Raw genomic sequence first — 27,236 nt, forward strand, 5'->3', positions numbered from 1 at the left:
TGGTTTCCTTTAATGAAGTCTTTGAAATCCATGTAGGAGTACAAGGCTAAGATTTCCATTTTCTTGAGTTCTACTTTAACTGTCCAACTTCACTTCCTGAACTCTTTGGGATCCTGGGGTTCAGAACCTAAACTTAGAAGTAAGAGAACAAAGGGTCGCTTCTTCTAACTTGCTTTGAAATTTGGTTTCAGGAAAATGGTTCAGTGTAAGCCGGTTGTGGATGTTCTGGGTGACCTTTAGCTTCTCCAGAGCTCTGTGTGGAGAAACAGGAAAAACTCAGGGGTCCAGGCTGCCGAGATTGATTCCTCTTGGGTCTCACCTTGGGTGGGCTTGAGTTGGGGTTAGACAATGGAGGCAAAAGGAGACAGATCTAGTTATTTTAAACACTCATTTCGAAACTTAGATGAAATCCAGCAGACTTAGGTGTCAGATTCCCAGAATGTCGGGGAGAGGGTGGGTGGCCTGATTGTTCCTGGTTCTCCCTGTCCCTACACAGAGTAAGTTCGGGGCAAGTCCTGGCCCTCACGGACCAGTGCTGTTGCTGCCGAGGCGCGGCGGGGACAAGCTTCCCTGGGCCACTGTTGCCTCACACTCCTGAGACGGCTCTGGGAACCGCTACTTGTTGCTTGGGAGAGAACACAGAGGAGTTAAGCCAAAGAAAACAATGTGAAGAATCTAAGTAAGCAAGGATAAGTAAAAATGCAAAACCACTGACTGCTGGAACTGAGAGTCTGAGTTATTGAACATTTTAATACAGATAAAAATGGCCTTACGCTTGAGGTTGTTGGGGAATGAGGAGAGGAAGGGATGTACATTTGTCAGAACTAAGGTCTCCATTGTCTCCTCCGCCCCGGCCAGGCTTTTCATGGTGGGATCCTGCCTACGGGAAGCTCCGTGGCCAGTATTTCCTCTGGGGCTATTGCTACGCAACCAGGCAGGACACAGGATGGAGCAGGGAGTGACCCCCATCTTTCTCACTCTCATCAACCTGTGAGAAAAGTGAACATGGCCAGGCGTTTGTGCCAGGGCTCCCTGTTTTAGCCAGGCACGCACACAGGCTCTGTAATGAAGACATCCCAGGCAGCTCTCTCCACGTCCCTGGAATCAGCCACACCAGCACTTGTGCCTATGTCCCGGAAGGAGTTTGAATCTGCCCACATCAATCCGCTTCTCACCGGCTTCACAGAAAACCTTCACCGAATCAACAGGAGACAGGGCTGAGCCTCTGGGGCCCAGGACTCCTTAGATGAAATACTCTTCCTTCTCTCTGTCCTTGGCCGAGTCACTCTCCATCTGGAGCACGGCGCTGGGCTCGCCGCCTTCCGCAGGCTCGTAGGTCACGTAGCTGCCCTTGTTCTTGTACAGGTAGAAGAAGATTAAGATCACCACGGATAGCAGGGTGAGGAAGACCACGGTGATAACCACTTGAAAGGGAAAACAGAGAGAGGTTTCACTAGGCCACGCAGCTTACGGGACTTCCTCACTCTTCCTGAGGGCCCTCTTGTGTAGTTAGCTAGTGTCCACTCAGAAATGCATGATCCAACCTCCCTTGGATGGGATACGCGGAGTCTGTTGGTGTTTGAGCTAAGGACACAGTGCTTTTGACTTCTAACAAAACTCAGCTCCCTCCCAAACCAGTTCCTGATGACTGTGACAGCAACAGGGAGGAGGGAAACAGGAAATGGCTTATCCAGGGGTCAGCGCTGCGGCACGGTAGGTTAATCCTCCACCTGCGGTGCCGGCATCCCAAATGGGCGCTGGTTTGAGTCCTGGCTGCTCCTCTTCCGAACCAGCTCTCTGCTATGGCCTGGGAAAGCAGTAGAAGATGGCCCAAGTGCTTGGGCCCCTGCACCCATGTGGGAGACCCAAAAGAAGCTCCTGGCTTTGGATTGGCTTAGCTCTGGCTGTTGTGGCCATCTGGGGGGTGGCCATCTGGGGAGTGAACCAGCACATGGAAGATCTCTCTCTCTCACTGTCTGAAACTCCACCTCTCAAATAAATAAATAAAACCTTAGAAAAAAAGGAAATAGCTTATCCCAACCAGAAAGGATTTTAAAAACTCCACAGCCTCTCCTGTGTGGGTTTCTCCAATCCTGCTCTTCCTTAGCCACTCAAAAAACCACATAGTTTCCCACCCCCACCCCCAAGTGTAGTATCTACAGACACCAGTGTCCATCCGTGGCCACCTCCTAACCTACCATTTACAGGCAGTGCCTCTAGCAGAAGCCAATGTGTGTGCGATAACCTACGTGCAAGAGTGAGCCTGTTAGTGGTGGTGGTCCCTGAAGTTAGGGTGCTTTGCTAGTGCGGGGACAATCTAGTTCATCTCAGGGGGTTTCAGACTGTGCGGTGAGATGGTCCCTGGTCCCAGCTTTGGCTCAGAGCCTGTGTTACCTGCAATGAGTGCTGTGCTGGCTTCTTCAGCTTCGGGGGACAGGGCCCCAGGGGCTTCCAGAATTGGAGTGGTCATCTGTCCTTCTGCAAAAGGAAATGGGGTGAGCCTTTTGTTCTACAGCACAGGTGTACTCTTCAAATGTTGCCACTCCACCTTCTTCCCTGTGTGAGTTTATCATCGGGCTGCTGATGTGCTGCAGGGGTTATAAGCCACTGCTTGTGATGCTGCATCCCATATTGGAGTCCAGCTGCTCCACTTCCCAATGCAGCTTCCTGCTAATGCACCTGGGAAGGCAGCAGAAGATGGCCCAAGAGCTTGGGTCCCTGCCACCCCTGTGGGAGACCCACATGAAGCTCCTGACTCCTGGTTTTGGCCTGGCCCAGCCCTGACCTTTGCAGTCATTTGGGGGGGTGAACCAGTAGATGGATGACCTCTCTCCCCCTAAAATAAATTTTAAACAAAGAAAAAAAAAAAGGAAAAGATCCTGACTCAAGAGCCTGACTGCAGATTTCCAATCCTAGCTCTGTCAGCTGTTTGACCTTGAGAAAATTACCCAGCCCTTCTGTGCATGTTTTCTCATTGACAAAATGGAGTAATGAGTAGGGTGTGTGCTAAGCAGCTCCGCAGGGATAAGCCTTTAGTAGGAATGCATACTTCTATAAAATCTGATCAAAAGATGAATGTACATGCAGGTATATTTATATAGCAGGTGCATTTTCTTCAATGTTATGAATTCGCTGAAAACACTATTTTAAAATAATGAAATAAGGCTCCTCTCCTAAAAACTCTTTTCTGGACTTCAGGAAAGGCCTTACAGTTTCAAAAAGTCCTAAACGAGGTCTCTCCTTCCCTAAAATATATCCTGCCCCCCACCACAGTTCCTCCTGAATGTTGCCTGCACCCCTCCCCCCCAGCCATGCCCCAGAGTCAGGACAGTAATAAACTGGAGGTCTCCCATGTCCCTTTAAGTGTTTACACAGGAAGTCAGGAAGCCCTTCAATGTTTCCCTAATTAGCATTTTCATAGAGTGGTTAGCGAAGGTAACAATTACACAGAGGTTACTGCAGGGTAAAGGTATCCAGGGGGAAGCAGGCTGGCTGAGCAGGGAACCAGCAACCCCCCCAGGTTCAATTGTTCATCCAATAAATACTCACTCACTGACTGCCTCCTCTGCCAGACACTGGGCACAGGAGCTGCTGCCCGAGGGGGTAACGTGAGCCAGGATCTACAGTGTGAGGGACAATGTCTAAGCAGAGCCACAGCTCTGAGACAGGTGGACTCTAGGGCCTGTGTGACTGACGCAGAATGTGGCAGGTGCAGGTTTCCATCCAAGACCAGAGACTTGAGGTCGAGTGATGGCCTTGGGACGCAGTGGGTTGGGACACCAGCATCCCACATCCAGAATGACCCGCCAGGAGTCCCGGCTGCTCTGCTTTGGATCCAGCTCTCTGCTAGCTAATGCGCCAGGGAAGACAGCAGGTGATGCCCCAACTACTGGGGCCCCTGCCACCCACGGGGGAGGAGACCAGGTGAAATTCTTGGCTCTTGGCTTCAGCTTGGCCCAGTCCTGGCTGTTGCAGTCATTTGGATGGGAGATTTCACTGTCTCTCTCTTTCTCTGAGGCTCTACCTTTCAAACAAATAAATAAATCTTAAGACAAAAAAACAAAGAAACAAGAGAAAGCAGAGAGCAGATGTGGGCTGTCTACATCACTGCCTCTCCAAGGCCAGCTCGAGCCCTTCTCCACTGTTCTTGCTTTTTTTAGGACTGGTAGAACTGTTAGGTAGGAAGTTAGGTATGAGCTTACGTGTGTACGACAGGCCTAAAGAGAAGACATCTATATCCAGCATGTGCATCTACATCTCAAAGTCATCCTGATAATGTTTCAGGGGCATCCTGCCCTGCCCCCTTCTACCTGACAAATCTTCCACAGTCTCCCAGGTGCAGCCCAGTATCTGCATTTCCAACACCCTGCTCCTGTCCCCATTCTCTAGGGGGTCCTTCTCACCCTTCCTCTGAACCCAGGATGGTGCCAGCTAGGCTTCCTTCTGTCTGATACCTTCAAGGGAAAACTCAAATAGAAGATTCTTAATATTTACAGCCATAAATCCTTTGTTTCAGGAGGAAATGTGTGAAGACAAAGATCCATCCCCTTAACACACACACACACACACACACACACACACACACACCGGCCTCCACCGGACTGCGTGCTCAGCCCTCTGCCTCTCTGCTGAGCCGCCCGCCTGGTCAGGTCAGGTATAATCTCTCTACTCAACCATGTAACCTTGCTCCTTCCCACCCCCACCCCCCCAGTCCAAGTGATTGGGCACTCTCAGGTCCTGTCTGGAGAGGTGCCCATCCGTTCTTATGGATGTCCCTACCCTAATAAACCTTGCTATTTTACCTCCCACTACTCTCTGTCTCACGCCTGAATTCTTTCTTGCGCGAAGACAAGAACCCTGCATTTCTCCAGTAACAGAACAGTCAGTCACTTTGTGGCCTTGATTCATGCCCCCTCCTCTGTTACTCATGGGGACTCTACTAACCAACTCTGTAGTTACTGTGCAGGTGAAATGCGTGAACAGGGGCTGGCGCTGTGGCATAGTGGGTAAAGCCACCACCTGCAGTGCAAGTATCCCATATGGGCACCCGTTCAAGTTCCAGCTGCTCCACTTCTGATCCAGCTCTCTGCTGTGGCCTGGGAAAGCAGTAGAAGATGGCCCAAGACCTTGGGCCTCTGCACCCATATGGAAGATCCAGAAGAAGCTCCTGGCTCCTGGCTTTGCATCTCCAGCTGTTGCAGCCAATTGGAGAGTGAACCAGCAGATGGAAGACCTCGCCCTCTCTCTCTCTCTGCCTCTCCTTCTCTCTTTGTGTAGCTTTGACTTTCAAATAAATAAATACATCTTTAAAAAAAAAAAAAAGATGTCACTTGGGATGCCACATCTCATATCAAGGCAGCAGTGATGGCTCAGCTAATGGGGTTCCTGCTCCCCATGTGGGAGACCCGCAGTGAGTTCCTAGTTGTAAGCATCTAGAGAGTGACTAGTGACTGGGGCTCTGTATCTCCTGCCTCTCAGAGAAGTCAGTGTGCAAACATGCAAGCACATGACAGTTGTAACTACTACTTCAGATACGCTGTATGTTGATTTTGCTTAGACACTTAGTGATGACAAAAAAAGCTGCTCGTTTGAATCCTGCCCGACATATTACTGGGGGACCTTGGGGAAGTTACTAACGCTCTTGGAACCTCAGTTTCTTGATCTGTAAAATGGGATTGTGGAGGGCAGGCCCCCACTCAGGTGTGTAGGCTGGACCCAGTGGCATATTTCTACCAAACAGAATACGGCAAAGTGATGGATGTCACTTCTGAGTTCAGGCTGTACGAGATTGTGCCTTGGGGCCGGTGCTATGGCGTAGAGGATTAAGTGACTGCCTGCAACGTTGGCATCCCATATGGGTGCTGGTTTGAGCCCCAGTTGCTCCACTTCTGATCCAACTCCCTGCTAATGCGCCTGAGAAAGCAGTGGAAAATGGCCCAAGTGCTTGGGCCCCTGCTACCCACATAGGAGACCTGGATGGAGTTCTTGATTTCGGGGGGCCCAGCCCCAGCCATTGCAGCCATTTGGGTAGTGAACCAGTGGATGAAGATCTCCTACTCTGCCTTGTGGCGCGGGCACACCGGGTTCTAGTCCCGGTTGGGGCGCCGGATTCTGTCCCGGTTGCCCCTCTTCCAGGCCAGCTCTCTGCTGTGGCCCGGGAGTGCAGTGGAGGATGGCCCAAGTACTTAGGCCCTGCACCCCATGGGAGACCAGGATAAGTACCTGGCTCCTGCCATCGGATCAGCGTGGTGCGCCGGCCGCAGCGCACTGGCCGTGGTGGCCATTGGAGGGTGAACCAACGGCAAAGGAAGACCTTTCTCTGTCTCTCTCTCTCACTGTCCACTCTGCCTGTCAAAAAAAAAAAAAAAAAAAAAAAAAAAAAAAAAAAAAAGCAAATCTTTAGCCGGCACTGCGGCTCAATAGGCTAATCCTCCGCCTGCAGCGCCGGCACACCGGGTTCTAGTCCCAGTCGAGGCATCAGATTCTGTCCTGGTTGCTCCTCTTCCAGTCCAGCTCTCTGCTGTGGCCAGGGAGTGCAGTGGAGGATGGCCCAAGTGCTTGGGCCCTGCACCCCATGGGAGACCAGGAGGAGGCACCTGGCTCCTGGCTTCAGATCAGTGTGGTATGCAGGCCGCAGCGGCCATTGGAGGGTGAACCAACGAAGGAAGACCTTTCTCTTTCTCTCTGTCTCTGTCTCTCTCTCTCTCACTGTCCACTCTGTCAAAAAAAAAAAGCAAATCTTTAAAAAAAAATTTTTTTGGCGCCAACATCGATTTATCTTTTAATCCCATTTTCCTACAAATTGTATAAAGTCCTCTCTTGTTTCGGGGAACAGATAGAGAGTAGTTCTTGGAAAGAGAATTGGGGAGGGAAGGTGATTCCCAGCTGAGGGAGTGTGCACATGACCCCAATCACAACAGCTGCCCTTGACCCAGTTCCGGCTCCCTTGGCTGCAGGGAGAATTAAGTGACAGGTTTCATGTTCACACCCACAGCCACAGTGGCTGCAGCCAAGGCTTGAACCCAAGACGTCCCAACGCAAAGCTCAAGCGAGGTTTTTATACGAAACCCTCCCGCCAACGGGAGGAAGACACAACAGTGCGAGGCAACTGAGGCCACACAGCAAGCTTTCCAGAAAGTTCCACAGTCTCAAAGTCATCAAGCGGGAGGGAAACCAGGTGGGCACCATCCAGCAGAGGCTGTGGTGCGGAGCAGAGAGCTCCTGTGATGACGTGGAAGTCACGTTGGCGGGTCACACACAACCTCCCCCGGCTGACTAGGAGGCCTGATCAGAGACGAGCTTCCTCCCAACAGCAGAGCAGCTCAGCAATACAGGAAGCCCTAAGAAAAAACACCTCAATGGGATGCCTGCCTTGGACGCAGCTGTTGGTCGGTGTCCACTTACGTGACGTCATCTGGTGCAAAGACATTCACTCAATGCTGAAACAATTGATCAGTGAAGAAGGCTGAGCCTACATAAAATTTTTATTTTTATTTATTTATTTATTTAGGAGGAGTGAGGAGCTCCCATCACTGGTTCATTCCCCCCAAATACCGGCAACAGCCAGCCTGGGCCAGGCAGAAGCTGGTAGCCAGAAACTCCATCCAAGTCTGCCCTGTGGGTGGCAGGGACCCAACCACGTGAGCCATCCCTGCTGCCTCCTAGGGTCTGCATTAGCAGGGAATTGGGGGCAGGAGTCAGAATCAGATATTAAAGCCAAGTACTTCAACGTGGGATGTGGGTGTCTTGTTTTTTTTTTTTTGTTGTTTTAATTCATTTATTTTAAAGGCAGAGCTACAGAGAGGCAGAGAGAGAATCTTCCTTCCGCTGCTTCACTCCTGCAACGCCTGGAACTGAGCCAATCCGAAGTCAGGAGCTTCTTCCAGGTCTCCCAAGTGGGTGCAGGGGCCCAAGGACTTGGATCATCTTCCGCTACCTTCCCAGGTGCATCAGCAGGGAGCTGGATAGGAAGTGGAGCAGCCGGGACTGCAACCGTTGCCCATATGGGATGCAGCAATGCTGGCCCCATGATGTCTTAGGTTTCTTTTGTTTTGTTTTGTTTTTATGTCTTAGTTTTAACCAGTATCTTAACTATTACCCTGCCCTGGATTTTTATTTTTATGAAATGATCTCCATTAGAAGTGAAAGCTCTCTGGAACCTACATCTAAAAAGAGGAAACCCACCCAAGATATGAATTGCAAAGGATCACTGGGATTCAAAGTTCCAGTGCTATGCAGATAACTCTGCCAGTATTTTTTTTTAAGATATTCATTTATTTTTATTTATTTGAAAGGCAGAGCTTGAGAGAGAGAGAGAGAGAGATCTTCCACCTATTGGTTCATTTCCCAAATGCCTGTTCAGGCTGAACCCAGGAGCAGCCTGGAACTCCACTCGAGTGTCCCACACTTGAGCCCACAGCTGCTGCCTCCCAGGGTGCACGTTAGCAGGAAGCTGGAGCTGGAAGCCAAGCTGGCTCTCTAACTCAGACATGGGATGCAGGGCACCCCAAGTGGCAGCTTCCCTTGCTGCTCCACAATGCTCACCCTCGGGCCAACATTTTCTATTGGGGTCCTTACTTTATTTATTAGGGCTCTGGTTACAAAGTTTCGTAAGTTTTGAGGGCTTCCAATCCCATTTGTCCCATGTGTTGCCTTCTTTTCAGAATGTGATATTAGACCATGAAACCATGAATCTTTAAAAAAGAAAAAAAAGAAAAAGAAAAAGCAACCAGGGTATGTGGTTGGTGCAGAGGTTAAGACACCACACAGGACACCTGCGTCCCACAAGGGAGTGCCTAGCTCAAGTCCCAACTTTTCTGCTTGAGATCCAGCTTCCTGGGGCTGGCACTGTGGTATAGCGGGTAAAGCCGCTGCCTGCAGCGCTGGCATCCCATATGAGCGCCACTTCAAGTCCCAGCTGCTCCTCTTCCGATCCAGCTCTTTGCTGTGGCCTGGGAAAGCAGTGGAAGATGGCCCAAGTTCTTGGGCCCCTGCACCTGTGTGGGAGACCCAGAAGAAGCTCCTGTGGTTCCTGGCTTCAGATTTGCCCAACATTGGCTGTTGCAGCCATCTGGGGAGTGAACCAGTGGATTTCAAACAAATAGATAAATCTTTAAAAAAAAAAAAAAGTCCACACATTGGCAGGACAGAAATGATTAAAACAAAAAACAAAAACAAAAAACCCAAGATCCAGCTTCCTGCTAACGCACACGCAGGTAGGCAGCAGGTGATGGCTCAAGTTCTTGGGTTCCTGTTACCCACAAGGGAGACCAAGATTGAATCTCTGGCACTCAGCCTGGCCCATCCCTGGCTGCTGTGGGCATTTAGAGAGTAAACCAGTGGAAAGTGGAAGGGAGATTCTTTTTCTGCCTCTCAAAAAAAAAAAAAAAAAAATCAAATGAAAAGTTTTCAATGCACATAAAAGTTTTACAGCAGAGGCCAGTGCCGCGGCTCACTAGGCTAATCCTCCGCCTGCGGCGCCCGCACCCCGGGTTCTAGTCCCGGTCGGGGCGCCAGATTCTGTCCCGGTTGCCCCTCTTCCAGGCCAGCTCTCTGCTGTGGCCAGGGAGTGCAGTGGAGGATGGCCCAAGTGCTTGGGCCCTGCACCCGCATGGGAGACCAGCACGCCAGCCGCAGTGGCCATTGGAGGGTGAACCAACGGCAAAGGAAGACCTTTGTCTCTGTCTCTCTCTCTCACTGTCCACTCTGCCTGTAAAAAAAAAAAAGAAAGAAAGAAAAGAAAAGAAAAGAAAGAAAGAAAACCAAGCAGGGCCGGCGCTCTGGCTCACTTGGCTAATCATCCACCTGCAGCACTGGCACCCCGGGTTCTAGTCCCGGTTGGGGTGCCGGGTACTAGTCCCGGTTGTTCCTCTTCCAGTCCAGCTCTCTGCTGTGGCCCGGGAGGGCAGCGGAGGATGGCCCAGGTGCTTGGGTCCCTGCACCCGCATGGGAGACCAAGAGGAAGCACCTGGCCCCTGGCTTCAGATCGGTGCAATGCCGGCCATAGTGGCCAATAGGGGAGTGAACCAATGGAAGGAAGACCTTTCTCTCTGTCTCTCTCTCTCACTGTCCACTCTGCCTGTCAAAAAAACAAAAAACAAACAAACAAAAAAAAAACAACTCTCACTGTCTATGACTCTTTGTTTCTCTCTCACTGTCTAACTCTGCCTGGCAAAAAAAAAAAAAAAAAAAAAAAAGAAGAAGCAGGAAGTGGAAGTGGATATGGAGTTGGCATGTGGATATGGATTGTAATTTTTTAAAGAGTTTTATTTATTTATTTTAGAGGTAGAGTTACAGACAGTGAGAGTGAAAGACACAGAGAGGTCTTCCTTCTGCTGGTTCACTCCCCAGATGGCCACAATGGCCAGAGCTGCACCAATCTGAAGCCAGGAGCCAGCAGCCAGGAGCTTCCTCTGGGTCTCCCATGTGGGTACACTTGGGCCATCTTCTACTGCTTCCCCAGGCCATAGCAGAGAGCTGGATTGGAAAAGGAGCAGCCGGGACTCAAACTGGCGCCCATATGGGTTATTGGCATCACGGGTAGAGGACTAACCTACTGCGCCACAGTGCCGGCCCCTACAATTTTTTAAACCAAGATATATTTGGTGCCAGCATTGTGTCCTAGCAGGTAAAGCCACCGCCTACAACACCAGCATCTTGCATGGGTTCCAGCTCAGTCCTGGGTGCTCCACTTCCCATTAACTCCCTGCTAATGTGCCTGGGAAATCAGCTTGGGCCCCTACCACCCATGTGGGAGATGGGGATGAAGTTCCTGGCTTTTGGCTTTGACCTGGCCCAGCCTGGCCTTCTGATTAGCAGGGAACTGGATCAGAAATGGAGCATCTGGAAGTCCATTTGGCATGCGGGCATTGCAAGCATGGGCTTAACCAGCTGTGCCACAAAGCCAGCCCCAGGGGGTTGCAATTTTACATTAAGGTCAGGGGAAGCTCCACCTCGGAGGTGACGAAGACCTAAACGGGTGAGGGCACAGCAAGTTCAAGGCAGGGATGAACTGAAAAGCCCCTGTGTTCATGGCAGCTTGGGATGTAAATGGCTCAGCACGGGGACACCTGGAAAGTGAGGGGGTAGGAGAGGAGACGGTCCAGGAAGCTGCACAGTGGGCCTGGGAGCCCACGGTACAGACTTCAGCTTTTCAGGGAGCGAGGTGGGGAGACTTCACAGGTTTTGGTGCAGAGCCTGATCGGGGCATATCTGAAGCAATGCTTCTTAAACTGTGTTGCGCCCAAGAATCCCCTAGCGAGCTTGTTTGAGTGCAGCTCCTGATTCAGCAGGACCTCAAATTCCAAAGACCACACTACCATTGTGAGGAAGCCCAGTCTAGTAAATGGAAGAAGAGAGGCCATGTGGGGGCCAGCACCACGGCACGCAGAGGGTTAAGCTTCAGCATGCAGCGCTGGCTGCACCGCTTCTGATCCAGCTCCCTGCTAATGCACCTGAGAAAGCAGCAGAAGGTGGCCCCAAGTGCTCTGGCCCCTGCACCCACATGGGAGATCCGGAAGAAGGTCCTGGCTCCCGGTTCGTGGCTTTGGTCTGCCTCAGCCTGGCCATTGCAGCCATCTGGGGAGTGAACCAGAGGATGGAAGATCTCTCTTCTCTCTTGTCTCTGTAACTCTGACTTTCAAGTAAATAAAATTTTATTGAGAAGCCATGCATGGGAAAGCTGCACACCCCAGGCCATTGTGGGGGGGGGGGGGACTTCCAGCCCAGCAGACCTGTGGGAAGAGAACCAGGCAAGACCACCAGAAGGAAATCTCGCCAATCCCAGAATTGTAAAAATAACAACCTCTTGTTGTTTTAAGCCACTAAGATTTGGGGTGGTTTGTTATGTACACAATTGATGCAGGGCTAGATTTTTAAAGGGTCCCTCTGACTGAGGTATGGACAGGACTTCGGGAAGTGGGGGGACAAGGGCAGTGTAGGGTGTCTCCTGCAGGCCACAGCTCAGGCCTGGATATCAACAGAGGCACTGATTTTTTCTTTCTATTTTTCAAAGACTTATTTACTAATTTGAAAAGCAGAGTCACAGAGAGACAGAGGCAGAGAGAGAGAGAGAAGGACAGAGAGAGAGAGAGAAAGAGAGAGATGGTGCTTCCATCCTCTGATTCACTCCCCAAATGGCCACAATGGCCAGAACTGGGCTGATCCAAAGTCAGGAGCCAGGAGCTTCTTCTGGGTCTCTCTGGTCAGTGCATGGGCCCCAAGCACTTGCCATCTTCGCTGCTTTCCAAGGTGCATTAGGAGGGAGCTGAATTGGAAGAAGCAGCTGGAACTCAAATAGGCGTCGATAGGAGATGCTGGCACTGCAGGTGACGGTTCTACCCACTATGCCACAGTGCTGGCCCCATTTGCGAAAAAACATTGATTGGCTCCAGCAGTGCCGTGAGACAGTGGTGGGTACTCTGGGGAATACGTGGCAGCAGGGGCCAATGAGGCTGGACTAGGACAAGGTCAAAGGTGACAGGAAACTTTGGAGGCTGAGTAACGAAGAGAAGACAGAGGGAGCCTCAGGAGGCAGAGGGAGCCTCAGGAGGCAGATTGGGAAGGGACACAGTTGTTCATTAGATATCCAGGCGGGCCCCTGCCACCCCCGTGTGAGACCAGGATGGAGTTCTGGGTTCCCGGATTCAGCCTGGCCCAGCCCCAGCCACGGTCACCATTAGGGGAGTGAACCAGCAGATGGATCATTTAGGGAGTGGCCTTAAGGGTGGAAGGTCTCTTTCTCTCTGTCTCTCTCTCAAAAAAAAAAGTAATTAGCATTTTAAGGCCAGGAGAGGGGGTGAGATCACCGGGGAAAGTGCAGAAAAATAAGCCCAAGGACATGGAGGGGGGGGTGGTGGCAGCCAAAGAGATGAAGCCCGAGGGCCACAGGTTTCACACCAAGGTCACAGCCGGCCTCTGCTAGCAAAGTTCTGGGCAAGCGCTGAATATAAACCTGTGGTTTAGGGTGGACTCACCAAAGAAATGGAACGAGAGGAACTGTGGCAGAATATAAATAAACTACTGCAACACAGGGAGCCCAAGCTGCTCCTCTTTGTGTCGTGGGTGGGGGACACCAGTGTGTTTGTGTACAGATGGGCGGGAGCAACAGATGATGGGCAGGAGGGGAGAGTGGCTGGAACCCTGTCTTAGAAGGCATGGGATCAGTGCCTAAGAGGCGGGCTTGGCTGTGGACAAGAGCCGGACAGGACAGTTCAGGCACTGTCTCCCAGCAGGAGGGAGCAGGGAGGAGGTGGGGGCCGGAGCCTCGGGCAGCTCTCCTCTGCGGGGTAAACCAGTTGACAGCGTGGATAAGGAAGGGGCTAAGGACAGCTGAAGATGCCGCGGGAGTGGGCAGTCTCTTGTCATGGATCACACTGTTGAGAATATCTTTGTGGATCAGACAGATAGAAATCAGCCTGGCCGGGGCAGGGATGGGGGTGGGGAGGCAGTACAAGGAATGGAGTGATGTCATCTAGTCAAGAGGCTCTTCCGTTGAGAGTTTCAAAAAATTAATTAATTAGAAAGGCAGAGTTAGAGAGAGAGAGAGGACATGACAGAGGGAAAGAGAAATCTTCCACCTGCTGGTTCACTTCCTAAATGGTTGTAACGACCAGGGCTGGGCCAGGCTGAAGCCAGGAGGCAGGAGCTGCTTCTGGGTATCCTAGGTGGGTGCAGGGCCCAAGCACTTGGGCCACCCTCTGGTGCTTTCCCAGGCACATTAGCAGGCAGCTGGATCAGAAGTGGAGCAGCTGGGACTTGAACCAGCACCCCTATGGGAAGCTGGCATTGCAGGAGGTGGCTTTTACCTGCTACACCACAACGCCGGCCCTTGTTTTGTTTTGCTTTGAAGAGAGACAAAATCGAGAGCTGGTTTACTCCCCAAATGCCCGTGACTGCCAGGGCTGGGTTGGAGCTGGAGCCGGAAGCCTGGAAGTCAACCCATGTCTCCTAGGTCGCATGCAGGGATCCGAGTACTTGGGCCATCACTGTTGTCTCCTTCACTGGTGAGAGCTGGAGTTCCTAGCTGGAGCTGGGAAGTGAAACCCGGGCTCCAATGTGGCAGGCAGGCGTGTCAACCGCAGGCTAAACACTCACTCCCTCTTTAGTTGTTTCTGAATTGATAGTAGGTCAAACCACTCCGGGGAAAATTAAGGCTTTTATGTAATTCAAAATAAAAATATTGGGGCCCGGTGCTGTGGCATGGCGGGTGGAGTTACCGCCTGCAGTGCCAACATCCCATATGGGTGCCGGTTCGAGTCCTGGCTGCTCCACTTCGGATCCAGCTCTCTGCTATGGCTTGGGAAAGTAGTGGAAGATGGCCCAAGTGCTTAGGCCCCTGCACCCACGTGGGAGACCCGGACGAAGCTCCTGGTTCCTGGCTTCAGATCGGTGGCGCAGCTCTGGCCATTGTGGCCATCTGGGAAGTGAATCAGTGGATGGAAGACCTCTCTCTCTCTCTCTCTCTCTCTCTCTCTGCCTCTCTTTCTCTCTCTGTGTAACTCTGACTTTCAAATAAATAAATAAATCTAGACAAGTAAAAAAATAAAAACATTAAATCACAAAACCAGTCTAAGGAAGTCTAATACAGTCACTTTTTCCTATAGTACACTGTGTGTTTTCAAAGTGTTGAGTATCAGGTTATTTGTAAGACGTTCTGCTTTGCTGGGGCATTTTACTGGTGCCTCCTTTAGGAGCATAGTGTGGAAGGGCTCAGCGCCCTTTGAGTGAGTGCAGGCCCAGGGATTCGACAAGCCACAACAGCGACTGGTAAGCTGCCTAATGCAGACGCATTCCAACCGACTGCAGGAACGGGCCAGGTTGAACAAAGAGAATGAACAAAGTCCTCGCTCTTAGGCCCAAGCAAACAACTAACAGGGGAGCATGCACAGGATCCCTGGAAAGCTCCCGCCCCTGGGAGGACAGAGCCTGCAACAGCACCAGGAGCCCAGCCGGGCTGTGGAATTCCGAACGATTTTTACTCTCTTCCATATGCTTTCCTTTAACGTGCAAATTTCCTATAATGAGAAATGCTTTTATAATAAAAAGACACCAATGACTTTAGTATTATCAACATAAATATGTTCTCTAATAACAGAGATTAACAGTGCACCCTGGTTTGTGCATGGGTGTCACAAGATTTTTTAGCTAAATGAATTAATTGTATTTACTTGTTTGAAAGACAAAGATACACACACACACACACACACACACACAGAACTCCCATCTGCTGGTTCATTTTCCATGTACCTACAACAGCCAGGCTAAAAGCCAGGAGCCTGGAACTCAATCCAGGTCTCCCATGTGGGTGGCGTGGACCCAACTATTCAAGCCATCACCTCTGCCTCCCATGGTGTGCACTAGCAGGAAGTTGGAATCAGGAGCAGAGCTGGGACTGGAACCCAGGTACTGTGATACAGGATACAGGTGTCTCCCACAGCCTCTTGACCGCGGTGGCAAATGTGTCCCAGGTGTTTTTTTCTATTTATTTATTTTTTTTTTTTTATTTTTGACAGGCAGAGTGGACAGTGAGAGAGAGAGAGAGAGAGAAAGGTCTTCCTTTGCCGTTGGTTCACCCTCCAATGGCCGCCGCGGCCAGCGCGATGTGGCCGGCGCACCACGCTGATCCGATGGCAGGAGCCAGGAGCCAGGTGCTTTTCCTGGTCTCCCATGGGGTGCAGGGCCCAAGCACCTGGGCCATCCTCCACTGCACTCCCGGGCCACAGCAGAGGGCTGGCCTGGAAGAGGGGCAACCGGGACAGAATCCGGCACCCCAACCGGGACTAGAACCCGGTGTGCCGGCGCCGCTAGGCGGAGGATTAGCCTAGTGAGCCGCGGCGCCGGCCTTGTCCCAGGTGTTTTTTGAAGTGAGCAGGCAAAACACATCCGCTAAAGACAGCTTGCAAGAGAAAAACCTGCGGGGCTGGGTGGTGGTGTAGCAGGGAAAGCCACTGCCTGCAGTGCCAGCATCCCATATGGGCGCCGGTTCAAGTCCCGCTGCTCCATTTTTGATCCAGCTCTCTGCTACAGCCTGGGAAAGCAGTAGAAGATGGCCCACGTCCTTGGGCCCCTGCACCCACATGGGAGACCTGGAAGAAGCTCCTGGCTCCTGGTTTCAGATCAGCTCGGCTCTGGCTGTTGTGGCCATTTGGGGAGTGAACCAGCGGATGGAAGACCTCTTTCTGTGTCTCCACCTCTCTCTGTAACTCTTTCAAATAAATAAAATAAATCTTAAAAAAGGAAAAAGAGAGAGAGAGAATCCTCTTCAGAATCAAAATTTCAAATGAGGAAATCCCAGTGAAATCTGTAGTTCAGTGTATTTCCTGGTCTACACCACCCCCATGCGTCATTACGATGGTGAGTAGAGAACCTGGCTGACGGGTATATGGAAACTATGTACTGTTTTGCAATTGTTCTACAAACCTAAAATTATTCAGGGGTGGGCACTGGTGTGGCAGCTACGATGCTGGCAGAGGGGCCGGTGTTGTGGCATAGCTGGTTACGTCACTGCCTGCAGCCCCGGCATCCCATATGGGCGGCGGTTCGTGTCCCAGCTGCTCCACTTCCAATCCAGCTCCCTCCTAATGTACCTAGGAAAGTAGTGGAAGATGGCCCAATTGCTTGGAACCCTGCCACCCATGTGGGAGACCTGGATGGAATTCCAGACTCCTGGATTCTTTCTAGGCCACCCCCTAACCTTTGCAGGCATTTGGGGAGTGAACCAGTATATGGAAAATCTCCCTCTGTCTCCCTCTCTCTGTCACTCTGCCTTGAAAATAAATAAATATATATATATAAAAAAAAACAAGCTTAGATGTATCTATTTATTTGAAAGGCAGAGTGACAGAGAGAGAGACAGAGAGAACAAGAGAGAGAAGGGGGGAGGGAGGGAGGGAGGGAGAGAAAGAGAGATCGTCCACCTGCTGGTTCCCTTCCCAAATGACCACAACAGTCAGGGCTGGGCCAAGCAAAAGCCAGGAGCCTGGAGCTCCACCGGGTCTCCCACGTGGGTGCGGGGCCCAAATACTGGGCCATCCTCTGCTGCTTTCCCAGGCACAATACCAGGAAGCTGGATCAGAAGTGCAACAACTGGGAACTGAAATGACACTCCGATATCGGCTGCTGGTGTCAGTAGCAGCGCCAGTCCCTGAGCTCTGAGTTTATAAAACACCTATTATTTGATCTCTATCTCCAGCACATGCTGCGGGCAGGGCCTGAGTTATCATTTTGAACGTTCAGAAAATCAAATCTCACACTCCGGTTCTTCCCAGCTGTCTTAGTCCATTTTTCATTGCCAAAGCATCCAAGGCTTGGGAATTTCATAAAGAAAAGAGGTTTAGGGCTGGTGGTGTGGCACAGCGGGTTAGGCCACTGCTTGGGATGCCAGCATCCTTGGCCGGTGCCGTGGCTCACTAGGCTAATCCTCCGCCTTGCGGCGCCGGCACACCGGGTTCTAGTCCCGGTCGGGGCGCCAGATTCTGTCCCGGATGCCCCTCTTCCAGGCCAGCTCTCTGCTGTGGCCAGGGAGTGCAGTGGAGGATGGCCCAAGTGCTTGGGCCCTGCACCCCATGGGAAACCAGGAGAAGTACCTGGCTCCTGGCTTCGGATCAGCGCGATGCGCCGGCCACAGCGTGCCGGCCGCGGTGACCATTGGAGGGTGAACCAACGGCAAAAGGAAGACCTTTCTCTCTGTCTCTCTCTCTCTCACTGTCCACTCTGCCTGTCAAAAAAAAAAAAAAAAAAAAAAAAAAAAAGGATGCCGGTTTGAGCCCTGGCTGCTTGCAGCCAAGTCCCTGCTAAAATGCCTGTGAAGACAGAAGACAGCCCAGTGCTTGGGACCCACGTGGGAGACCTGTGGCGGCCATTTGGAGAGTAAACTGGTGGATGGAAGATCGTTCCTTGTCATTTTGCCTTTTGAATGAATGAGTGAACGGATGAATCAATGTTTAAAAAGAGGTTTGTTTGGGTCACAGTTTTGGAGGCTGGAACTTCAAGGCCAGGCAGCCCTGCCTGTTTGGCTCCTGGTGAGGGCCACAGAACACGGCGGAGAAAATGATTGATGACTGCACATGTGGAGTGGCAATTATTTCTTTTTTTTTTTTTTTTTTAAGATTTATTTTATTTATTTGAAAGACAGAGCTACAGAGAGAGAGAGAGATATCGTCCATCCAATGGTTTACCCCCCAGGTAGCCACAATGGCTGGAGCTGCACTGATCCGAAGCCAGGAGCCAGGAGCTTCTTCCTGGTCTCCCACGTGGGTGCAGGGGCCCAAGGACGTGGGCCATCTTCTACTGCTTTCCCAGGCCACAGCAGAGAGCTGGATGGGAAGTGGAGAAGCCGGGACTCGAACCGGTGCCCATATGGGATGCCAGCACTTCAGGCCAGGGCCTTAACCTGCTGCGCCTCAGTGCCAGCCCCTGGAGTAGCAATTCTTATGAGACCTGGGGGCCTATGAAAACTACAGGAACCCCTCCTGAAGACCTCATCGCCTTGCCCTAGGCCCCACCTTTCAAAGGTTTCGCCATGGCTCAACATCTCCACACCTGCTTCCCACCCGTGCATCCCGGGGGACACGCTCAAACCACACCCACACCACAGCCCCACCCGAGACGACCGACTTGCAAGTTCTGGAGACAACCTGCCTTCCCTCAGCTGAACGTGATACTCAGGTCATCTGCTGGGCTGGGTTCTCTGAGTTTTACTGCAGAATGGAAAGGGTGTTCACGAGGGCACTGTTTGCAAGAGTGACACACACCTGCATGATGACATAAATGACAGCCGTCATCCTGGCAAAGGTTGATAAAAAAATGTGGGAGGGGCCGGTGCTGTGACATAATGGGTAAAGCCTCCTCTGACTGCAGGGCCAGCATCCTATATGGGTGCCAGTTTGAGTTCCGGCTGCTCCACTTCCAATCCACCTCCCTGCTAATGCACCTGGGAAAACAGCAGAAAATTGCCCTCCTGCTTGAGTCCCTGTACCCACACAGGAGACCTGGAAGAAGCTCCTGGCTCCTGGCTTCAGACTGGGCCAGGTCCTGCCATTGTGGCTATTTGGGAAGTGAACCAGCAGATGCAAGGTCTCTCTCTCTCTCTCGCTCTGTCTCTCTCTGTAACTCTGCCTTTCAAATAAAAAAAAAAAAAAGTCTTTTTTAAAAAAGTGTTTTTTAACAAAAATTTCTTGCACCAAAATAAACTCACCCTTTAATTCTATTTTTCTGTGATTTTTTTTTTAAAAAATTACTTATTTATTTATTCATTTGGAAGGCAGAGTTATAGAAAGAAAGGGAGAGGCCGGCGCCGCGGCTCACTTGGCTAATCCTCTGCCTGTGGTGCTGGCACCCCAGGTTCTAGTCCCGGTTGGGGCGCCGGATTCTGTCCCGGTTGCTCCTCCTCCAGGCCAGCTCTCTGCTGTGGCCGGGAGTGCAGTGGAGGATGGCCCAGGTGCTTGGGCCCTGTCACTCCCCCTCTCGCGGAGGAACGACACTAGACCCTGCGCTGTTCTTTTTGCCTGGCCCCTTCCCGGGTTAGCTGCCATTCCCTCACTCGTTGAGGAACGATGCCGTCCAGGGTTAGCTGCCGTGCCCCGCCCCCACCTCCGCGGAGGGGCGGCACACCTGCCACTTTCCCCGCTTCCTCGGAGGAGCGGAGGAGCGGAGGAGCGGAGGAGCGGCACACCGCCAGCCAGCTCGCAGGGGTTGCTCAGATATTCCTCGGTGCATAGTGTCTCTCTCCTCCTTTATAGTCCTCTTCCACCAATCCCAACTCTGCTGCCCACACACCAAGAACACTGCTCTCCTCCAATCAGGAGCAGGATCAGCTCCTGCAGCTTATCAGTCAAATTGGCGAGGCAGCTGCGTAGAAGTTGTTTACTCCTCCCCAGCGCCATATTGTGGGAGAGCAGATGCAGAGAATAAGTCTTAATTCCAGTAACTTAGTCTAGTCTCAGTTGCTCCCCACAGGGCCCTGCACCCCATGGGAGACCAGGAGAAGCACCTGGCTCCTGGCTTCGGATCAGCGCGGTGCGCCGGCCGCGGTGGCCATTGGAGGGTGAACCAACGGCAAAGGAAGACCTTTCTTCCTGTCTCTCTCACTGTCCACTCTGCCTGTCCAAAAAAAAAAAATTAAAAAAAAAAGTACCATCACATATATGCATGCACACAGAAAAGGTCTAGGAGACTATCCCTGAGCAGCCTGTAGTCCTTTTAAAGGTGAAAAAGTAAATCAAGTCCAGGAAGCCTGGCATGAAAGGAGGTGAAACGGCTTGTAGGCTGCCCCATCAACTCCTGTGCCTACCCATTGCTTTCCCAACCTCGCCCATACAAAGGAACACTAATGTTATCATTGGCTTCGGGGAGACAGTGGCACCTTTTTTTTTTTTTTTTTATCATAGGTGGAAGGCCAGGGCAGAGGTCCACAACACGAATCAAGGCTCCACCCAAATCCCCAACCAACAGCAAATGCCCTTTGGATCTATTCTGCCCGTGCCTTTTTTTTTTTTTTTTTTTTTTTGTAAACCCAGATACTGGTTGGTTTCTTTGTGGCCCTTGTTCCCAGGTTGAGCTAAATCCTTTATCACCCAGGCATCAGATCCGTTGCCACCCGAGTCTGCCAACCTACTTATTTGCTCTAGACCTGCCCCACAAAGGGTGGCTCCCTTCATTCTCCTCTCTGTGGGAACCGCGCCTGGAATTCTGCCCCCTTCTCGCTGGCCGAGGGGCGGAGCGAGGCCTGCAGTCGACCATGCCGGGAAGAACACACAGGTGTTGGAGTAAATCAGACTTGGCACAAGACCCTGCCTCTGCCGGGATTAGTGCTTGACCTTGGAGGGCTCTCTTAACCTCCAAAACTTTCCAAATTTCCCCAAACCTTGGCTTTTGCGTCTGTAAAATGAGAATAAGACCTGCTTCATGGGGTTGTGGCGAGGAAGGGGTGCAATGGAAAAACAGACCCGGCTCTCCCCGGCTGGGGGCCGGAGAGCATCGAAGGCAGGGTTCCTGCTGCCCCTACTCCCAGCAGGGTTTGCTTCGGCTCTGGACATTGCGGGGGCCACGGGGACTTTCAAATATTCGAAAGATTTGTAAGATTTTCATTTATTTTAGAATCAGAAGGAAAACAAAATGAGCTTTGAGGTCAAAGAAATAGCACAACTGTTAGGTCAATTCCATGTGAATTATAAAAATCTACGTAATTAGATTATAGCAATGCTATCATATTTTTAAAAGATTTATTTATTTATTTGAAAGGCAGAGTTGCAGAGAGGCAGAGAGAGAGAGAGAGAGAGAGAGAGAGAGAGAGGTCTTCCATCTGCTGGTTCACTCCCTCAATGGCCTCAGCAGCTGGAGCTGAGCCGATCCAAAGCCAGGAGCCAGGAGCTTCTTCCGGGTCTCCAACGCGGGTGCAGGGGCCCAAGGACTTGGGTCATCTTCCACTGCTTTCCCAGGCCATAACAGAGAGCTGGATCAGAAGTGGAGCAGCTGGGACTCGAACTGGTGCCCATATGGGATGCCAGCATTGCAAGTGGCAGTTTTACCTGCTATGCCACAGACCAGCCCTATCATACTCTTCCTTATACAAATGCAGTTGTAAAATATGACTCTTTTTTTCTTTTTAATGGAGGTAGGAGCCCATGAATTCAGAGGCACCAATGGCCCAGGGAAGACCTAATGCAGCACCCACTCTGAACGCTCCCGAGGATACCTGGCTCAGGAAAAGTGCAGGTGGGAGTGAAGGGCTGACCCTCTTAGATTTCTATCCTTCAAAAAATCAGTTTTCAGTGCCGGTGCTGTGGCGTTGCCGGTAAAGCCTCTGCCTGCAGCACTGGCATCACATATGGGTGTCAGTTCGAGTCCCAGCTGCTCCTCTTCTGATCCAGCTCTCTGCTGTGGCCTGGGAAAGCAGTAGAAGATGGCCCAAATCCTTGGGCCCCTGCACCTGCTTGGGAGACCCAGAGGAAGCTCCTGGCTCCTGGCTTTGGATCAGCGCAGCTCCAGCCATTGCAGCCAATTGGGGAGTGAACCAGCAGATGGAAGACATCTCTCTCTCTCTCTCTCTCTCTCTCTCTCTCTTTCTGTCTGTAACTCTGCCTCTCAAGTAAATAATAAATAAATCTTTTTAAAAAAGAAATCAGTTCTCTCTTCCAGTCTGCAAGGTCCGTTCTTTCCTGCATACCTAACTTGGAACTTACATTTGCTTTTACCCAGTAGGCTGGGAACTGCAAATGTGCTTACCTAAAGTACTCCTGCCCTGAGGTGGGTCATGATGTAAACAATAACAATAAACAACAAAACAATCCAGTTATAAAATGGGCAAGGACTTGAGTGTATGCTTTCCCAAGATACACAAGTGCACAAGAAGCATACTAAGATACTCAACATCACTAGTCCTTAGGGAGATGCAAATGAAAACCACAAGGAGATACCACTCCACACCCAACAACCCCTAAAAATAACAAGTGTTGGCAAAGGCGTGGAGACCCAGAAACTTTGTGCATTGCTGGGGAGGAAACAGAATGGTGCAGATGTTGTGGAAAAGAGGATGGTAGCTCCTCAAAAAAAAAAAAGAAAAAGAAAAAATTAAGCATAGGGGCCAGCGCTGTGGCGTAGTGGTTAAAGCCCTGGCCTGAAGTGCTGGCATCCCATATGGACGCTGGTTCGAGACCCAGCTGCTCCTCTTCTGATCTAACTCTCTGCTATGGCCTGGGAAAGCAGTAGAAGATGACCCAAGTGCTTGGGCCCCTGCACCCGCGTGGGAGATCTGGAAGAAGCTCCTGGCTCCTGGTTTCGGATGGGTGCAGCTCTGGCCGTGGTGGTCATGTAGGGAGTGAACCAGCGGATGGAAGACCTCTCTCTCTGTCTCTACCTCTCTCTGTAATTCTATCAAATAAATAAAAATAAATAAATCTTAAAAAAAATTAAGCATAGATGTACTGCATGACATAGCAACTCAGCTTCGGGGAATCCTCACAAGAACTGGACACTGAGACTACAACAGACATGGAAAGCCTATGTCTGCAGCAGCCTCATTCACAACAGCCAACAGGTGGAAGCCTTCCAGGTATACATCAACAGATGAACGCAGGAACACGATGTACCACATACGAACAATGGAATACTATTCAACCTTCAAAAGGAAGGAAATCCTGCCCCATGCGACAACATGAATTCTGGGCTCTTGATGCGCCATGCAAAAAGCCAGACACAAGAGGACATGCATTGTCTGATCCCGCTTATCTGCAGTATCGGGAGCGGCTAAGTTTATAGAGACAGAAAGTAGAGTGGGCGTTGTCAGGAGCCCGGGGCGGAGAGGAGGAATCGGGAGTCTGTGTTTAATGGGTGTGGAGCTTCCGTTTGGGAAGATGAGACAGTGCTGTTGATGGTTGCACAACGGCGGGAATGTACTTAATACCACCGAACTTAACACCAACAATAGTTAAAATAGTAACAGTCAATGGTTAGCCACAGATTGTCAAAAGAAAGAAAAAAAAAGAACAGTTTCCCTTTGTCCAAGTCCTAACCCTCAGCAAGCTGCCAGAGCACCAGGTCTTTCTCTACCCCCCCCCACCCGCCCACCCCACCCCCACCCCCGGCTCAGGGGCAAATCCAGGGGCTTCCTTTATCTGAACTTCTGGGAGCAGCCCTCTGCCTAAACAAACCTCACCCTTGCTGCCCAGAGACCACCTGCTGACCGGTCTGGGCTTCCACTCTCTCTTCTCACACAGACAAGTCTGGATGTCCCGATCTTAGATGGTGCTGGGCTGCCGGGCCATTTCCACAGCAGCAAAAGCAGGGAAATGTTTGTTGCAATGACACCCGAGACTGTGCTGTAAGATCAGGCATTCAGCCCGAGCAGGTAGTTCCTAGTTTCCCTACTGGACAATTGAGGAAACTGGAGCCGAGCTATCTTTAGCATGTTGTCAACAAATTTCATTTCCGTTGTCTTTGGAAGATTCCTTCTCCGTATTTAATTGTGGGAGGTGCTGCCACAGCTATGAATTATTAGAGATGAGAATTAAATCCCCTTTATTTATTTTTTGGTGCAAAAAAAGTTGGAATCCGTGCATAAGAGGGGTATTCATTAAGTTCATGAGAAGTGCATATTATGAAAAAGCTATGCATGAATTTCAACTTCCTTGTACCAATTTTAATTTTTTTTTTTTAAGATTCACATATTTATTTGAAAGTCAGAGTTACAGAGAGAGAGAGAGAGAGAGAGAGAGATCTTCCATCACTGGTTCACTCCCCAGATGGCCTCAATGGCCAGGAATGCCCTTTGCTTTAAGCTTATAAAATAACTCCCTAACTCCATAGGGGCCAGCTCTGTGGCTCAACGGATTAAGCTGCTGCTTGTAGCACCAGCAGCCCTTGTGGGAGCTGGTTCAAGTCCTGGCTGCTCCACTTCTGATCCAGCTCTCTGCTATGGCCTGGGAAAGCAGTGGAAGATGGCCCAAGTGCTTCGGCCCCTGCACCCATGTGGGAGACCCAGAGGATGCTCCTGGCTCCTGGTTTCAGACTGGCCCAGCTCCAGCCTTGGCAGCCATTTGAGGAGTGAACCAGTAGATGGAAGATCTCTCTCTCTCTCTCTCTCTCTCCCTCCCTCCCTCCCTCCCTCTCCCTCTCTTGATAACTCTGCCTTTCAAGTGAATAAATAAATCTTAAAAAAAAAAAAAAAAAAACAACTTCATAAACCAAGGTCACAAAGTTGGAAGCACAGTGCCAGGAATTGGCCCTGACCCAGGGGGACTTCAGGGGCAAACGCCACCAAGACGCACACTCCAGTTGCCTTGTGCTGGGTCTCAGCAGGGCCAGGAGGCTGCCTTTGCTCTCTGGACTCTGTGGGGCGCAGGTGTAACCAGCGCTCTGCCACTGGGATCCGGTGAGGCCGGCCTCTCTTCACCTACCTCCTGGAGAAGGTGTGGCTGGGAGGCCAGTCATCGCAGCTGAAGATCACTCACTCACGCACCTGGAGGGAGAGGCAGATTTGCTGGAGGCTGACCAAGACAGGAATGAGGTGGGTGGGTCCCCGGGGCTGCAGGGCCTGGGAGTCCCAGGAAGTCTATGGAGCCGCATTTCTCTGAGTCCCCTCCCTTCCCGCATCCTCTTTCCCCCTTCCAGCTAAGCTGTAACGCTTCTCTTTGGGTTCCCCCTGAGTATCTGCCCAGGCTCCAAGTGCCATCTCTCCCCCTGCACGTGCTCTGGGGCGTGTCACCTTGGAGACACACCTCTTACTGGGTCACCTCGTGCACCCAAGAGATCTCACCCAAGGCCTGAGAAAGTCAGCCAAAGGCATGATTTAAAAAAAAAAAAAAAAAAAAAAAAAAAAAAAAAAACCGGCCCCGGTTTCCCCAGCAGCGCGATCCCAGGTACCCCGGGCTTCCACCGCGCGGAGCTGGGTGGGGCCATCCACTAGGTGTCAGGAGAGGCCCGGAGGTCGGGACCCGCGCCCAGGCTCAGCTGCCAGGCACGGAGCCGTAGTCCCCGGGCCTGCCTCAGACACCCGGGCGGCCACCGGCCCGGCCCGCGGCCCCGCCGGTCCTCCCTCGGTGGTCCGGGGCGCCGCGCGAGCACCGCCGGCGTCGGCCTGGGTCGGGCGCCCCAGGGTGGTGGTGGTGGGGGGGATCCTCGACGGCTCCGCGCACTCGGGGGCCCCGCCCCGCCCCCTCGGAGCGCTCCCTACTTACCCGCAGCCCGGAGCGGGGCTCGGGGCGCACGCAGAGAGGGCTCTGGGGGCGGCCGTGCGTCCCCGGGCGCCGCGTGCCGAGTGCGCGGAGCCGCGGCCGCTCTCGGTTTCAGTTCCTGGCGTTGTGAGTGTGGGCGACCGGGCCCGCCCGCCGCAGTCCCCTCCTCCGCGTGCTCACCTTTCCAGTCCGACGAGGGCCCCTCCGGCAAGGGCGACGGAGCTCCGCGCGCGCGTCCTTTGGAACTCGACCCGGGCCGGGCACGGCTGCGTTCGCGGACTGGGAGACCGGGCCGAGGGACGCGCGGAGCTCCTGCCGAGGCCGGCCGAGGGGGTGGGGGCCGGGCCGGCTGGGTGGGACAGGAAAAGAGCAGCGAACCGCCCTCTGCAGGTTCCCTGTGGCCGCCGGGCCGCCCCGCTCCCCCGGGAGGAAGGGCTGCCTGCCCTCCTCGGCCGCCGCTTCGCTCTCCATCCGGAGTGGCTTCCTCCCCGGTCCGGAGGCTCCAGAGGGGGCTGAGATCCGAGCCCCGAGCTGGCTGGGATCCGGCCGATCTCCCTGTTCCCCGGGGTGGACGTGATTTGAATTTCAGCACCCAGGAGCCGTTCCATTGGCTTGCGTGGGTGGCGGCCGCACACAGGTGTTCTGTGAGTCCCTGCCGGGGACCCTAAGCTGGCACCCACTGTCGCTGCGCGTCGGCCTGGGGCGGTGCCGGGTGCCAGCTCCGTGCCCGTGGGCTGTGTGACCTCGGGCTCAGCCCTTGACGTCTCTGAAGGCTGCCTGTAAGGACATTTCTTAAGCACCCTTCTCGCCCAGGCCAGGTAACTCCATTGCACCGTGTGTTAGTACCGAACTCCCAGGACCTCCTGACTCACTCCTGTGTGGCAGGAAATGTTCCCATCAGAGGAACTCAGTGACTAAGAGGATGCCATGGTGTGTGACCCAGGCTCTACCATGGGCTTTGCTCTGTCATCTCGGGCAAGCGCCTTCTGGGGCAGTTCCTGTCGCAGGGAATTACTGTGTCCAGGGAATGAGTTAGTGGACTGGTGCTTCAGAATGGACAATTGATGGCATTAAAATGGCATTAAAAGTTTATTTTCTAGCAAAATCTTGGACATCCATGCATAGTTGTTTTCATAATCCACATTTTCGGTGAGCGTTTTAAAGACCCCTCATAGGCATTGGTTTAATTTTTTTGCACCAAAATTTCCTTTTTTTTTTTTTTTTTAAGCTTTATTTCAAAGGCTGAGTTAGAGAGATGAAGAGAGAGACAGAGAGAGAGAACTCTTCCATCTGCTGGTTCACTTCCCAAATGTCTGCCTGCAAGGACTGGGGCTGAGCCAGGCTGAAGCTGAGAGCCAGGAACCCAGTGTGGGTTTCCCAATGTGGATAGCGAGAACCCAACTACTTGAGCCATCGCAGCTACCTCCCAGGGTGTACATCAGCAGGAAGCTGGAACTGGAAGCTAAGCCAGGACTTGAACCTAGGAACTTTGATAAGGGATGCAGGTTATCTCACCTAGCATCTTAACCACTAAGCCAAATGCCGCCCCCCCCCCCAAGGTTTTAA

The 27,236-nt window shown here is 52.0% G+C and overlaps 1 protein-coding gene across 3 annotated transcripts; it reads right to left on the bottom strand.

Moving 5' to 3' along the window:
• Window positions 1-724: 724 nt before the first annotated feature.
• Window positions 725-25,989, bottom strand: SMAGP (small cell adhesion glycoprotein). 3 transcript variants are annotated; one of them, XM_070052249.1, is made up of 4 exons: window positions 25,851-25,989; window positions 24,894-24,955; window positions 2,395-2,478; window positions 725-1,424 (listed from the first exon to the last, which is right to left on the bottom strand). In XM_070052249.1, the coding sequence occupies exons 2-4, from the start codon at window positions 24,925-24,927 to the stop codon at window positions 1,243-1,245; spliced, it is 300 nt and encodes a 99-aa protein (XP_069908350.1). In that variant the 5' UTR covers window positions 24,928-24,955; window positions 25,851-25,989; the 3' UTR covers window positions 725-1,242. The 3 variants fall into 3 exon arrangements, with proteins under 3 accessions (XP_069908350.1, XP_069908349.1, XP_069908351.1); XM_070052248.1 differs by lacking the exon at window positions 25,851-25,989 and adding an exon at window positions 25,674-25,813; XM_070052250.1 differs by lacking the exon at window positions 24,894-24,955 and having other exon boundaries at window positions 25,851-25,982.
• Between the last annotated feature and the right edge of the window lie 1,247 nt (window positions 25,990-27,236).

This window comes from Oryctolagus cuniculus, chromosome 11 (genome assembly GCF_964237555.1).
Source record: "Oryctolagus cuniculus chromosome 11, mOryCun1.1, whole genome shotgun sequence".
Taxonomy (NCBI): Eukaryota; Metazoa; Chordata; class Mammalia; order Lagomorpha; family Leporidae; genus Oryctolagus; species Oryctolagus cuniculus.

Bases quoted from the DNA above. Each gene is read 5' to 3' on its own strand.
- SMAGP (XM_070052249.1), bottom strand. From the start codon at position 24,927: ATGACTGGCCTCCCAGCCACACCTTCTCCAGGAG. The intron at 2,479-24,893 runs GTAGGTGAAGAG...TTCCTTTTGCAG, and splicing joins AGCCACACCTTCTCCAGGAG to AAGGACAGATGACCACTCCA. The intron at 1,425-2,394 runs GTAACACAGGCT...TTCCCTTTCAAG, and splicing joins CAGCACAGCACTCATTGCAG to TGGTTATCACCGTGGTCTTC.